The sequence below is a fragment of the Chroicocephalus ridibundus genome, chromosome 5 (genome assembly GCF_963924245.1).
Source record: "Chroicocephalus ridibundus chromosome 5, bChrRid1.1, whole genome shotgun sequence".
In the NCBI taxonomy this organism is placed as follows: Eukaryota; Metazoa; Chordata; class Aves; order Charadriiformes; family Laridae; genus Chroicocephalus; species Chroicocephalus ridibundus.
This window is the reverse complement of record NC_086288.1, coordinates 30,942,204-30,954,913: the sequence shown is the minus strand read 5'-3', so window position 1 is coordinate 30,954,913 and position 12,710 is coordinate 30,942,204. Positions and strand designations below refer to the sequence as shown.

The 12,710-nt window shown below is 42.7% G+C and overlaps 1 protein-coding gene across 5 annotated transcripts in view; it reads left to right on the top strand.

Annotated features, from left to right (window-relative positions):
- The window catches only part of BMPR1B (bone morphogenetic protein receptor type 1B), a 256,987-nt gene that overhangs the window by 168,575 nt on the left and 75,702 nt on the right, over positions 1-12,710 (top strand). Inside the window, exon 1 of one of the 5 annotated variants that reach the window (XM_063336738.1) lies at positions 11,015-11,136. The exons of the other annotated variants lie outside the window; for them this stretch is intronic. Within the exon in view, the coding sequence (XP_063192808.1) occupies positions 11,046-11,136 (91 nt within the window). The 5' untranslated portion in view covers positions 11,015-11,045. Of the gene's footprint in view, positions 1-11,014; positions 11,137-12,710 lie in introns of those variants that run through there. 5 annotated transcript variants of the gene reach the window in all.

Here is a 12,710-nt window from a genome sequence, read left to right as displayed (position 1 = left end):
CAATCTTCACTTTGAGAACATACAAGAATTAAAAAGGATGTTATGAGGCTTATACCAGTAATTATATTTCACCTGGTTTTTGAGTAGCACATTTATTCTGTGGATGAAGTTGGAGCCTGCAGGCCAGGGCAGTGTACTGATGGTGCCCTGCAGCAGAGGAGGTGGTAGCAAGACTTGCAGAATTCCAGTATGTGGGTATTTGCAATCAATTCTATCTTAAATAAGGTGTTACAATTATGCAAAAAGTCTTCATCAGTGAAGTCTTGGACATCAGAACTGTCCTTAATGGTGAACACATGGGTTGTACAGTTCATATTTGTTCCCTTCCACACTGAGATGTAGGGACAGTTATCACCTTGCCAGATAAAAACCCGTAAACTGCAGTAGCAACTGAGACTGCAAACAGCCTACTCTCTGTGCTCTTAAGGAAGTATGTTTTTGAAAGACAAATTCTGCATAACCCCTAAAAACTGTATTTATGCTTATTCAAAGTGCTAGTAGAGCAATCATAAAAACCGACACATATATTTATGGCTTAAATAAGACGTTCCGTGCTTTGATCGTGCAAAATCCTAACATAATGCTCTGCCACCGAGCCTCGCTCCTGATGGCATGAGATATCCCTCATCCCCCCGCTCAGTCCTCAGTCAAGAGAGCACCAGTCGCTGCTGCTCTGGGTGTGGAACATGCCCACTAGGGACCTGGTTTGTGATTACCAGCTAATTTTACATAGACCACCCCTAGAGCTGTTGGAGACAAATAAATCACTGCAGAGCTGTCCTGGATTTAAGCCACTGAAAGGCCTGTGAAAATATTTGTTATCCAGATACCTAAGCTGGCCAGCCCTTTCTACAGATTTCAAGCTGTCTTACACGTTTTGCATTGCTCGTTTTGGATGGATTTAGGCAAGCAAGTTGAAAAAGTAGTTATTGGCAGTTGGAGCAGGAAATGTGAGTTTGCCATTTAAGTGCATGTAAATAGGGAAAAATCCCATTAAACTGCAGTTGATGAGACCATGTACAGTGAAATGAAAACTGACCATTTTGATAGAAGTAGTTGATGCTATAGAATTTTTTGTAATGGAGCATACAAATTGCTCCTGTTTCACCACAGAGCAGTTTAACACATCCCAGCTTTTCTTGCTGTCACTCCCAGTATCTCGCGTACATCTGCTCATCACCAAGGCTTCTCTGTGGAGGTTCCTTCTCCTTGAAAATGCTTTCAGGACACCCACAGCATGGCTTGTAAGATCTGATAGAAAGCCTGTCTATAAAATAGTCAGGTCTCTTTTTGTCTCGCTTTTATTTTATACTGTCTGTGCCCCCTGGGGAGGCTTGTCTCCTGTTCTTGGCAATGGCTGAGATGTCCAGCAGCCAACCTGGCCATGGAGCTTCCCCCAGAAACCACAACTCCCCGGCTCCTTTGAGATGAGTACTTCCTAGGCTGGCAGAGAGGGGCACTTGTCTCCATTTAAACAGAATGATTTACAGGTAAAGGAGCTTGCTTAGCACATGATTTGTTTTACATGCAAAAGATATCGGGGATTACACTTTTAATGCAGTTTTTCAGCTGTAAAGAGAGACAGTAAAGAGAGCTGCTGCGTCTCTGGATTTGTTCCAGCTCCTTGCTTGGGGCCAAGCTTTGGTTCCCCTGCACCCTGCGGCTGCTGAGGGTTGCTCAGCGAGGAGGGCTTTGGGTGACTTTTTTTTTTTTTTTTTTGCAGAGAGATTGCTTAAACAGCCAATCCTCTCTCCACTCACCCTGGCGAAGGAAATCCTGTATGAACTGGAAAGTGTTAGAAAGGATTTAATGAGATTATCATGAACTGTTACTTCACAAAAAAAATCTTAAACCCACAAGCAGCTGTGCTGTGTAACTGAGGACAGGTGAAGGAATGTGAAGGACTAAAGAAGCTCTCGTCTTATTTAAAGAGGCAGAGCCAAGGTTTTTTTTTAATGTTTAATATGCATTTTAGTTAAGAAAACACAGACAAGCAAACAAAACCTTCCACCAAAGGAAGGGATACTGTTGAAGTCAAATATCTTCAAATGTAGTTTTATTTTTAATAATATTGAAGAAGTAAGCAACTGAAATTACTACTTGAAAATTCAGTAGCCCAGTGGACTCCCGCTTGCCTTCAAGTTCATCATACTAGTTAGAAGTGACTCAGAAAGGTCATATTGTATCCACGTCACATTAGGGACTGCTTGGAGGTTTTGATATGTCTTCTGTTGTAATACAAATAATTTAGTAGCAATGGAATGAAATTTGGTTGTTGGTGTGGTTTTTTTCTTTTTTCTGACATGTGCTTGTGGTAAACCTATAAATACAGACGAGATTTTTTTTTGATGCCAAGTACTGCCTGTGCTCTTTGTGACACTGAAGTCTTGAAATGCATTTACTTTCTGTGTGTTTGGTTACTTCCGTGGTCTTTGTGCACCTGTCATTATAGGATAGTTATAAATAGTGAGTGTATATTATGGCGTTAACGTCCCTGGAGGCCTGGGTACCTAAAACCAGTGTGCCACTGTGGTTCTTCAGGGTAATCTGCTGTGAAGTCCAACTTATAGAGCAATGTGATTGCAAAAAGAGGAACAGGTTGTTTTGCACAGCCAAAAAAGTGATTTCAATTGGAAATTGTTAACCACTGAGTAAGAAGTATGGAAGAAAAAACATCCTCTACAAGCATTTAGTGTCGGATTTATTTTGGCAGATGCCTATCTTGAATTTGTAGGACACTTTCCAAATCCATCAGACATGCATTTAGGCAGGGGAATAAATCTATGTCTTTGTCCATTTATTGCTTGGGATAATAGCTTGGCGGCTGAAATGCAAACTGTGGTGGAAGGAACATCTGAAATACGAAGTTATGTACTGATAAGATATTGTACCAAGAGACTCTGCCATAACTTGTTTGGTGAGAACACTTTATGTTATAAAAGCATTGCCTATTATTTTTGTGCATGCTTAGAACCCGTTAGCGTAATTTTTCTCAAAGAAGACAAATTTTACGACAGAGCAGCTTACTGATGTAGGTTTAAACCTTGACGTTTCACACTTTCAAACTTGCATGTTAGCTGGCATTACAACCACCTTGAAAGATCTCACCCAGCAGGGAGATGCTCGGTTTGCCTAGCGATGTACCAGGCAGGAGTCGGCGTGTGCAGAGATGCACGCGCATTGCTTAAGCTCCCTAACAGCATGCCAAGAATAGGACCGAGCCCATCTGCCCTTGACCCTTCAACCCTTTCTTCTGGCCAGGCCAGAGGATAAATTTAGGTTCCCAGGTGGCGAAAGGGGCTGAAGAACAGCTGCCAGCTCTGCCTGCAGCAGGCGAGCGGGCGGGCTCCTGGGGACAGGGGGTTTCGGCTCCCCAGCGGGAGGCTGGCTACGGATCCCATCTACGGATGAGAGAAGAAAGCTCTGAAAAAACAGTGTGAAACACCAACAGAGCTTTTTGAAGGTAGTTACAGCCCTCTCCTTGCTCTCGTCCCTTCTGTACCCAACCATCACACCAAGCCATTCATCTCTGTTGGCCTTCCTCTTCTGTTGTCTTGCAGCCTCATTCTTTGGCATATGGAGAGGGAAAGGAGAAACAGAGATTTGGGAGGCACACTGCTCCTGCCATGTTAACCGGGAAGGCAGTACTAAGCTACTTCTGGAATTGGTTTTGGATATGTTAGCCTTTGGAGGAAAGAGTGACTTCAGAGACGGAAAAAGTAATTATCTAAATTAGCTTAGATCAGAAAGAATCAAGTAAAGCTGTGAGAGATTTGCTAAAGTGATATGAGTAGGCAGGTTAAAGTATTTTTGGCAAATGCACACTGTCAAATATGAAATCCTAGTATATTTCCTGAATGTTGAATTAACTCCGAGTATAAAAAAATATCTTTCTTGTCCTCTTGAACAAGTCAATGAAATCTTCTTTGCACAGTGAGAAAAGCGAATAAAACATTTGACTTCAAACAACAGATAGAGCTGACTTCTGAAAGTGACTGTGTTGTTCAACGAGTGCCACATCCCTCCGGGAACACTGTATTCGTATCTGGCCACCTCAGCCGATAAAAAGGTGCAGCAGAAATAGGTGGGTGGCTACAATACAAGATGAACTATCTCCCAGAGGAGTGAGGAATTTAAAATCTGGGGACTGGTTAGAGAGGACTTCAATAAGAGGAGACAGAAGGAGGAAAATAAAATGATACATATAAAAAGGGGAGGCAAATTGGATTCTTCTATTTAACCTTTTACATAATAAAAGACAGGAGACATCCAAATGAAATTAAAAAGCAATGTGTTTAAAAATTAATAAAAAGCAAATACCTTTTATTGGAGACAGGAATATCGACGAGTTGAGCTGTTGGTCTGATCTGGTCTGTCAATGCAGAGATCGCTATGTTCTATGACTTTTTTGGGATGTCTTCTGCCTTTGTAGCTAGGTGCAGTTCCGTTTTGCCACAGTCTGAGACATCTGGACACAAGCCTGCTCTGGCTCAACAGCTGGGCAGATACAGTCGCTGGGGCAGTGGTAGTCACGGCAGATATATTGGTGTGTGGTGCTCTGTTGTTTGAGCTGATGGTGGCTGTGTGGCTCCCAGTTTGCGAGGGTAACCTCTGGCTGGAGTACCACATAAAGCTCTGTGCAGGTACTCATTGCAAGGTCAGGCAGAATATGACAAAACGCTATAAATAATCGTTTCTGGTTTATTAAGTCAAACACACGTCTAAGCTCCTTTAACTTTCCTAAATAGACGCCTTTTACGATGCTGGCTCCTTACTGAAATATAGTCAGCCTAGCAAGGAGCTTTAGTAAAGTTAAAGACGCATTCTTCCTTCACACATTTAGATTTTGATCCAGCTTGTCAGTGAATGTGCTTTTATTCTATAACATTCTATAACATTTTATTCTACAACATTTGAAACCAACAAATGAACTTTTAATGGGGTGAGCATCTATATGTGTATGTTTGTGTGTATGCTTATACTGGTAAAAGAAATTCATTTATTGTCATCAAAATATTGCAAGTTTGAACTTATGTTTATAGGGTAGTTTTTAACCAAGAAAAAAAACCTGCAGACCCAATCATATTAGGCTGGGTAGGACCTATTACTAGGATGATTATGTTTTTGACACTTTGTGATCCAAATGCTGTGTAGCCAAAAACTTTCTAATGAACACTTCAGTTAAGACTGAAGACAGCTTTATAGACAGGACGCTTAGACTAAAATCCCAGCCTTTAGGTAGTATATCCTGATCCCCACATGTGATGAGATGGATGGTTTGCTGTTTGTATTTTCAAAAGCATATGTTGCAACACCTGATGCACAGCCATAGCAGGTCCTCATTAGGAAATGTACCTCCTGAAGGCAGTGAGTGTCTGAGCTACTGCTGGGAATGGCTTAAATGAAAATTTAGAGAAACTGGTAGTGGATTTCCCCATGCTATCATCTTGGATATTGTCCCTTTTATTGGAAAGTACTTGACCTCCTTGTACCTGAAAACTATTTCCTTCTCAATACACTTTTCCCATGGTTTAATCCAAAGGTCTTTTCACCTCTCTTGGCAGTGTGCTGCTCCTTTACTCGAGGATCAGTCACTTTTGACATATAACTGAGAAATAAATGGCTTTAAATTGGAAGGAAAAAAACCCCAACCAACCAGCTCTGGAAAAGCAGCGGAACTTCCCCACGATGAGATGTGGTGAACCAATCTCCCAAACTGCAGCGACAAACTCTCCACACTGAGAGCTTCAGTTTCACTAAAAATGCAAAACAGAGAACACACTGAACTCTTCAGGGCATCCTGTCCAAGGCTTTGTTGATGAGAGTTTGCATTTTGTACTTATTTATTTCTAGTCACATGAAAAAAATGTCTTAGCTCACTGTTACTGCTGGCGTGGCCAGCTGTGGAAGAAAGCTGAGATGGCCTAAGTAGGTTTCAGAGTTAACAAGCATGTTCTAGGAAAGCAAATCATACCTTGTTTTGAGAGTCATTTCATATTGTCTACAGATATGGGCAATACAAGATGTTTGAGATGTAGGTATGATGGTTTATTTGGGCTGTTTCCTTGTTCCCATGAAAGTCTGCAGTCTGTAGAGTCTGTTTTGTCTGTAAGGATGACACTGTATTAGAATTTTGACTTTACAAATTAAGCTGGGCCCTGCTGGTAAGTACATTTCAGAGCAGCACATGCATCACCTGCTGTGTGCTCTTGTTTCCTCCTGACTCATAACTTAAAATAAACGTGCAGACTGAAACAGAAGGTTTATAAAACTAGTTGTAATTCATTTAAACTGAGGTGTCAGTCATTGAAACAGATGAAATGTTTTAGTGGTTAGTGATGTTTATAATATATTCTTTACAAAAACACACATTATTTGAGGTAATGAGCGTAAGCATTTGCACGTGGTGAGCAATAGGTTCATGAGTTCTTAAGGATGTGATTTGCTTTAAGACATGTTTTGAAATTACTCCATTTTTAGGAATGATTTGGAGAAATTACTTTGGTTTTGTAAATACACGGCAAATAAGAGAGAGAAGGCAAGCCCTTTGTCCTCCTTCCCTCCTCCCTACAGTCTGCCCCCCCGCCCCAATTTGTTAAAGACGAATTGTTGCCTGTAGTAACTGCAGAGAATTTTGTTGAAAAGCACACTTTTAGAAGACAATGGGCCCCAAATATACTGTGGCACAGCTTTAAACTTTATTAAGTCTGTCTTGGACTACCCTCTCCTCTCCCGAGTTAAAGGGAAGAAAAGTTTGGCAGCCTCCACGCTGTGAGCGTGATTGATGCCCAGAACATCTGAGGGACTTTTGTGTCCAGCGTGCTCTCCATGAGTGCATAATGTGTGAATACTCAAATAAGGTCAGCCCTTATCAGATGTAATCTAGGCCTGAAAACAGATCAACGGTGACAGTCATACCCCATAAGTGAGAACACAAATCATCCTTGCATGCTTTGGACAAGTTATGGGATTTTCTCCCTTCTTGCTCCCATTTTACCCTTTCCAAATGGGGGGGGGAGGTGACAGAGGGGAGGGGAAACTTTGGCAGATCTCTGGGAAAAAAAAAAAAAAAAGGACAAAACCCAGAGGAATACGTGCTTGGAATACTAGTCGGGGCCTTAAACTGGGCGGCAGAAGGATGGGGGCTGTTTGCAGGGCGGTGGCAGTCCCCGCACAGGGGCTGGGGCGCGCTGCTCCTCTCGGGGCTGCTGCTGGAGCACCCCACGGCTGGAGCAGAGTGGGAGGGAAGAAACTTGGGCAGCAGAGGTTCAAGTCACTTCTCTGGAGCCTTTTAAGACCTTTTCAGAGATTTCTAAGCACATCACAGCTTTTTTTGTCTGCCTGTCCCTGGATTTGAATGCCTCAATTTTTCAAAGTGGAGTGAAAGCATCTTTTTATTCTTTTTTGAGTTTGTGCTCCACAAATGGGGATGCTGTGTTTCACCACAAAGCGAGTAAAAATATCAGAGAATAATGCCATAAAGAATTCACTTCTGATGGCTTTCGTGGAGAAAGCATCACTAAGCAGGTTTTGTCTGAAGGAAGAGCCTTCCATTTGTGGATATTACTTACTGTAGTTTAAGTACTGGATTGTTTTTTAACTAGGGAAAAAAAGAAAGCAGCAACGAAATGTTGTTAATTTAGACTTTTTTGATTTGTGCTTCTGCTTAGAAAAGGATTTTAATGGGCAAAGAGCTTTTACAGAACACAGAATATATAGGAAAATAGCATAATTAGCAGGAAGAAATCAAAGATATGGTTACATCATTGATGACATTAACAACTATGGAAACAATGATGTCATCTTCTATGATATGAAAATAATTTTTGCACATTTATGATAACTTGAAAATTTTCTTTCCATTTTCAGAAATACAATGTCCCTATCAGGGGAATAATTTGCAGTACTTTTGCTTGCTTACATACTCCAGACAAATAAGTGTGTAATATTGATGTATTCCCCAGGATTGAGGGGAAGATCCATGAACGCTGACCACCTGCCTACAAACCCTGTAATTACAGCACATTATTTCTTGCTTCATTTATTTATTTTGCTTTGTGCTCTAGTAACAACAGGAGTGTCCTGCTCCTCATTGAAAATGCACAATAATATTAATTCCTGAGTTGCAGCTCACACCTTGAACTCTGAAGACATTAGAGAAACATAAGCAGGACATGTATCTGCAAACAACCTCTTCCCTTTGCTTCCCATCGCTGAGCTGTCACCTCTTTGCTCTGCTGAAGGGGATGGTATTATTCATAGGGAATCTCGTGACATCAAATCCATCACCATGGTGTCTCGAGCAACCGTGTCACACTTTTTTTTTTCCCCTTCTTTTTTCTTCAAAAAAGTCATCAAGATGTGTGTTAAAGTAATTTATGCTTTCTTTTTGGACACCGTCGCAAGGAGGAATACCACCTGATATCCATATGTCCTGTATGGATTTGCAATGAAACATAATTTAAAGAGATAAATCATTGATTGTCTAAAAAAGTCCTCCCACCGTCTGCACCCTAACAAATACTTTTAGGCAGCAGTGGTTAATACTGAAAAAGAATCGATGAAAGCCAGTAACTCTGAAGGGGTGTTTTACCTTGGCTAACTTTTGTGTGACTACTTGGAGATCTCTGGTTTCCTTCGGTGAGCCAGACTACCTACCCATGGCCATCCAGCACACGTTTACTTAAATTGCCCAGTCATGGTGCAGCTTCCCAATCATAGTTGAGGTTTTTGCCACTGTGAGTTTTGACCTCACTACTACACTCTGTTACCTAAATCTGTAGACAAATACAGACATGAATTAAAGACTGATTTTAAACACTTATGTTCGGTTTAGACTGCACAAGAAACTCTTTTTTTGATGCACTGATTCTGCTGGCATCCTAAAAGCATCCCCGCACTTTTAACATCAGTCTTTCCGATTCAGATGATTGCAGCTCTGAATTCATCCAGCCCTTTATGGTCACACAACTGGGGCTTGTGATATCTGTCCTGAGCATCCAAAATAATGATACTCTGGCATCTTGCAGTCAAGAAGGTCATAGGAGTGGCATCCTATATTTGACCTAGGAAGAATGGTCTGCTCTGTAGCATTTGATGAAAGCTGCATGATACGTGTCAGTTTGGTTTTTTTTGTTTTAGCAATAGAAACATTTAAAATGGTGTCAGCAGATGATAAAGCATTGCTCTAAGGGATTTTTTTTTGTGCTTATATAGGGGCTTGGGAAGGAAACATCAGGCATACTTTTTGAAGACAGCATATAGGTTAAAAATGAATTTTAGAACGAAGATAATTTTTTCTATGAAAACTGATATGTGTGGAGTAAATCTGTAATTAGGACTCATATTACAAAATAAATAATTTAGACACTACCGTATTACTTTCTGGCTATATATCCCAGTGAACACACATGAGAAAGACTGGAAAATTATATTCACATATATGATGTATTCCAATCGTGCATAGAAATGTAGGTCTGTGTTGCAGTTGCACTGTAAAATGTTGTAGTAATCAAGCAGGTAATACAGTTTTAAACAAAAGGATGACAAAGAAGAATAAATTCCACACATCACTGAGAAGACAAGGGTGATGCTCATCACATTTATGATAGATGGTCACAGTCTGGTTTATGAACGCTTTGGCCAGATTACTCTCAGTCATGTTAAGTTGAATTTTATTCTGTTATTACGAATTGTTGTATGACAGCTGCTAGGCGGGCACTTCAAAGATTTCCATTTCACTAAGCATCATCAAAGATGTGGATCTTCCCCAGAAAGCTTCTAGGGGATCATTTTTTTGGAGCAAAATACCATTCAAAGCTTGTTAGTGGAATTTACCCACTGAGATGCCAGGCTTCCGTTAGCTACAGCAGTCCAGTACCAGTGCCAAACTGAACAAACATCATCAAAAACAAGCTGGTAAATCACAAAATATACTTTTCTCATTCTTATAGATAAAAATAATGGTGCTTTCATTAATAATGACTATATATTGATATGGAGTTTATTTGTAAATACCTAGTTTACCCCTGCTTTTGGATTTTTTGTTCAGTGGTAGTTGGGAGTCTTTTTTTATTGCAGTGTGTCAGTCTGTAATATTCCTGTTACAGTGCTGTATTCAGTGTTTCAGGGATCTCACTTGTGTTTTGTTCAAGAACATAGACCACATACTTCTGCACTTTGATGCCATAACAGTTGTTGAAAATGCTTGTTCCCATCCTAAGGGGCAGACATATAGGTGGGTTGTCTTGTGGGTTTGCATCCATTGATGCTACCTGAGCAGCCTTTCTCTGGGCAAGCGATCAGAATTGGCATATCAGTTGAAAATAATATTTTGCTGAGCAAATATCAAGATGATATGATGATGATGATGTCTAATAACCCTAGCCATCGATGAGGTGGCTTTGTTTTAGTGCAGCCAGTGGAGAAGTGGCACAACTGCTGTACGCAGTGTCACCATCAGGGGTGAAGTTAAATCCATATGTGCATGCCTGATTCACTAACAGGGTTGCAGGGAAGCCATGCATTGCACATATGTTGGAGCAGCTCATTTAGTACTTGAAGAATGACACCGGCTTAGAAAGTGTTTATAACAGTTGTCCGGTGAAAAGCAGTTCATGCTGCAGAGAGGGCGCCTTATCTTAAACAACGCCGTGCAGAAGCGCAGCTTTGGGTGCTCTCCCCCTTCCCGGTTCGCCCTCCGCTAACGCTTGCGAGCCCTTTCTGCCTGCGCCGGGCTCACGGTTCCCGGGCGCGCTGCTGGGGACCCTCCGCGGGCGAAGGGAGCGTTTGATGCGCGAAAGCCTGCAGCAGTTCCACGGGACGGCTCCGGGTGCAGGGGGGAAGACCAGCGGACCCCGCTCCCCCCGTCCCCAGGCGGCAGCCGTCCCGGCCGCCCTTTTGTTGCCCATCCCCGGGGGCGGTAGCCCTGCGGGTCGCCGCTGTCCTGGCTCCGCGCCGCCGGCCCTGCCCCGCCGCCGGCTGACGGGCAGGAGCCTGGGGAAGGGGCGCGGCGAGGAGGCGGCCGGGTCCGGCGGTGCGCGGCCATGGGGCGGTGCGCGGCCATGGGGCGGCGGGCGGAGCGGGGCTGGCGGCGGCCCCTCGCCCTGCTGGCGCTGCTCTGGCTGCACGCCCGAGGTGAGCGGGGAGGGCGAGGAGGAGGGGGGGACCCGGCTTGGGGAAGGTGTCTGCCGACGGGGCGAGGGGTGTGCGTGTGTGTGTGGGAAGGGTTTTGGCTCGGGCTGGCCCTGCGGGGCTGCCGGGGGATGCCGCTGGCGCGCTCGGAGGCAGCGGCGGGATGGGGGCGGCATCCGCAGCGGCTGCGAGGCTGCCGGCTGCTTTTTGGTAGCGCAACTGGAGGCTACTCGCGCCGCTCAACGGGAAAACTTCTAAAGCAGCTGCGGTAAATTGCATCCACCTTTAGAAATCTTGAGCGTTTTAGGCTTCTGCCTTTTATAACTTTTGTCTGTTTACCCTTTTTAACAGCGAGTGTTTTTTTAATAGTAACTGTAGACTAAGAAACATTGTGCTGGTTTCGTAGGAAGACTGAACTTGTTCATGCTTCAGTTTTAACAGGAAAGCATCCTGCTAATTATAAGTGAAAACGCCGTATTTACCCATCAAGAAGTAAAAATTTGACATGGCTAATAAGAACAGGGGGCACTAATTAGCAGTAAACAGGGATTGTAATACGGCAGAATTTTGATTGACAGCAGAATCATAGTAGCTTTATTCATTACAGAGACTGAAAATAAGGAATGTGTGTTAATGGGTTTGAAATGTACTTACAACAATTGCATTTGAAAACAAGTTCAGGATGTAGTAAATAAGATGGTGTGTTTTCAGGAGTTTATAAATGTGCTTACAGTAGTGCGCTTCATTCTTTGGAAGAACTGTAAAGTTACTATTGTTGAAGAGAGATTTTTCTGTTAAGCTTAGTGTCTTTTAAAAAGTGGTAAATAATTTAATGTAACACTTGATGTTTTGGCTTGTATGTTCTCATCATGAAGCAGATAGCTAACAAGCTGACTATCACATCTGAAAAGAGAAAAAAAAGGCACAGCAAGGAAGGTTTTTCTTTCTCCCCATAAATTAGTCAGTTCCGTTAACTAAACAGATAAACTTTCTGTGACCTCACCGTCAGCATCAACCATGAGTTTTTCTGATGCTTGAGATTATTTTACTCTGGCTTTCTAATAAAGATATGGCAAAGCTAAGAAGCAGAAGAAACAGCAGTGCCACTCACGTAGTCCATTTGTCCTGAAAGCTTTCATGTGGTGGGGAGTGGACGTGGTGTCCACGGGAGCAGCTGGGCTTGGGGAGAGTGTGGTAGCTGCAGAGCAGGATTCAGAGCAGCAGTTGGACTGCAGGAGTCTGTACCAAGTGTAACGGTGTATGCAGCTCAGATTCAAGTTTGCAATCCTTGGTATGCAATCTTGGTTTGCAAGAAAGATCACTTTCTCCTTGCATCACAAGAACCACTGGGCTGATGTTTTGTATCTAATGTTTGATCTCATTTTCAGACTTGACTGCAGAAGCTGTATGTGAGGCATAGGAATGAGCACGCTGCACAAGTTTGCACGGGATGAGCAGACTGTACACACTTTAGCTGATCCTGAAAACCTAGCTTTAAACCTTTCACTGGTGCTGTTCTTCCTAAGTGATGCTTGTGTGAAGTGCACACTCTGGACAAATTGCAGCCACACCTGGCC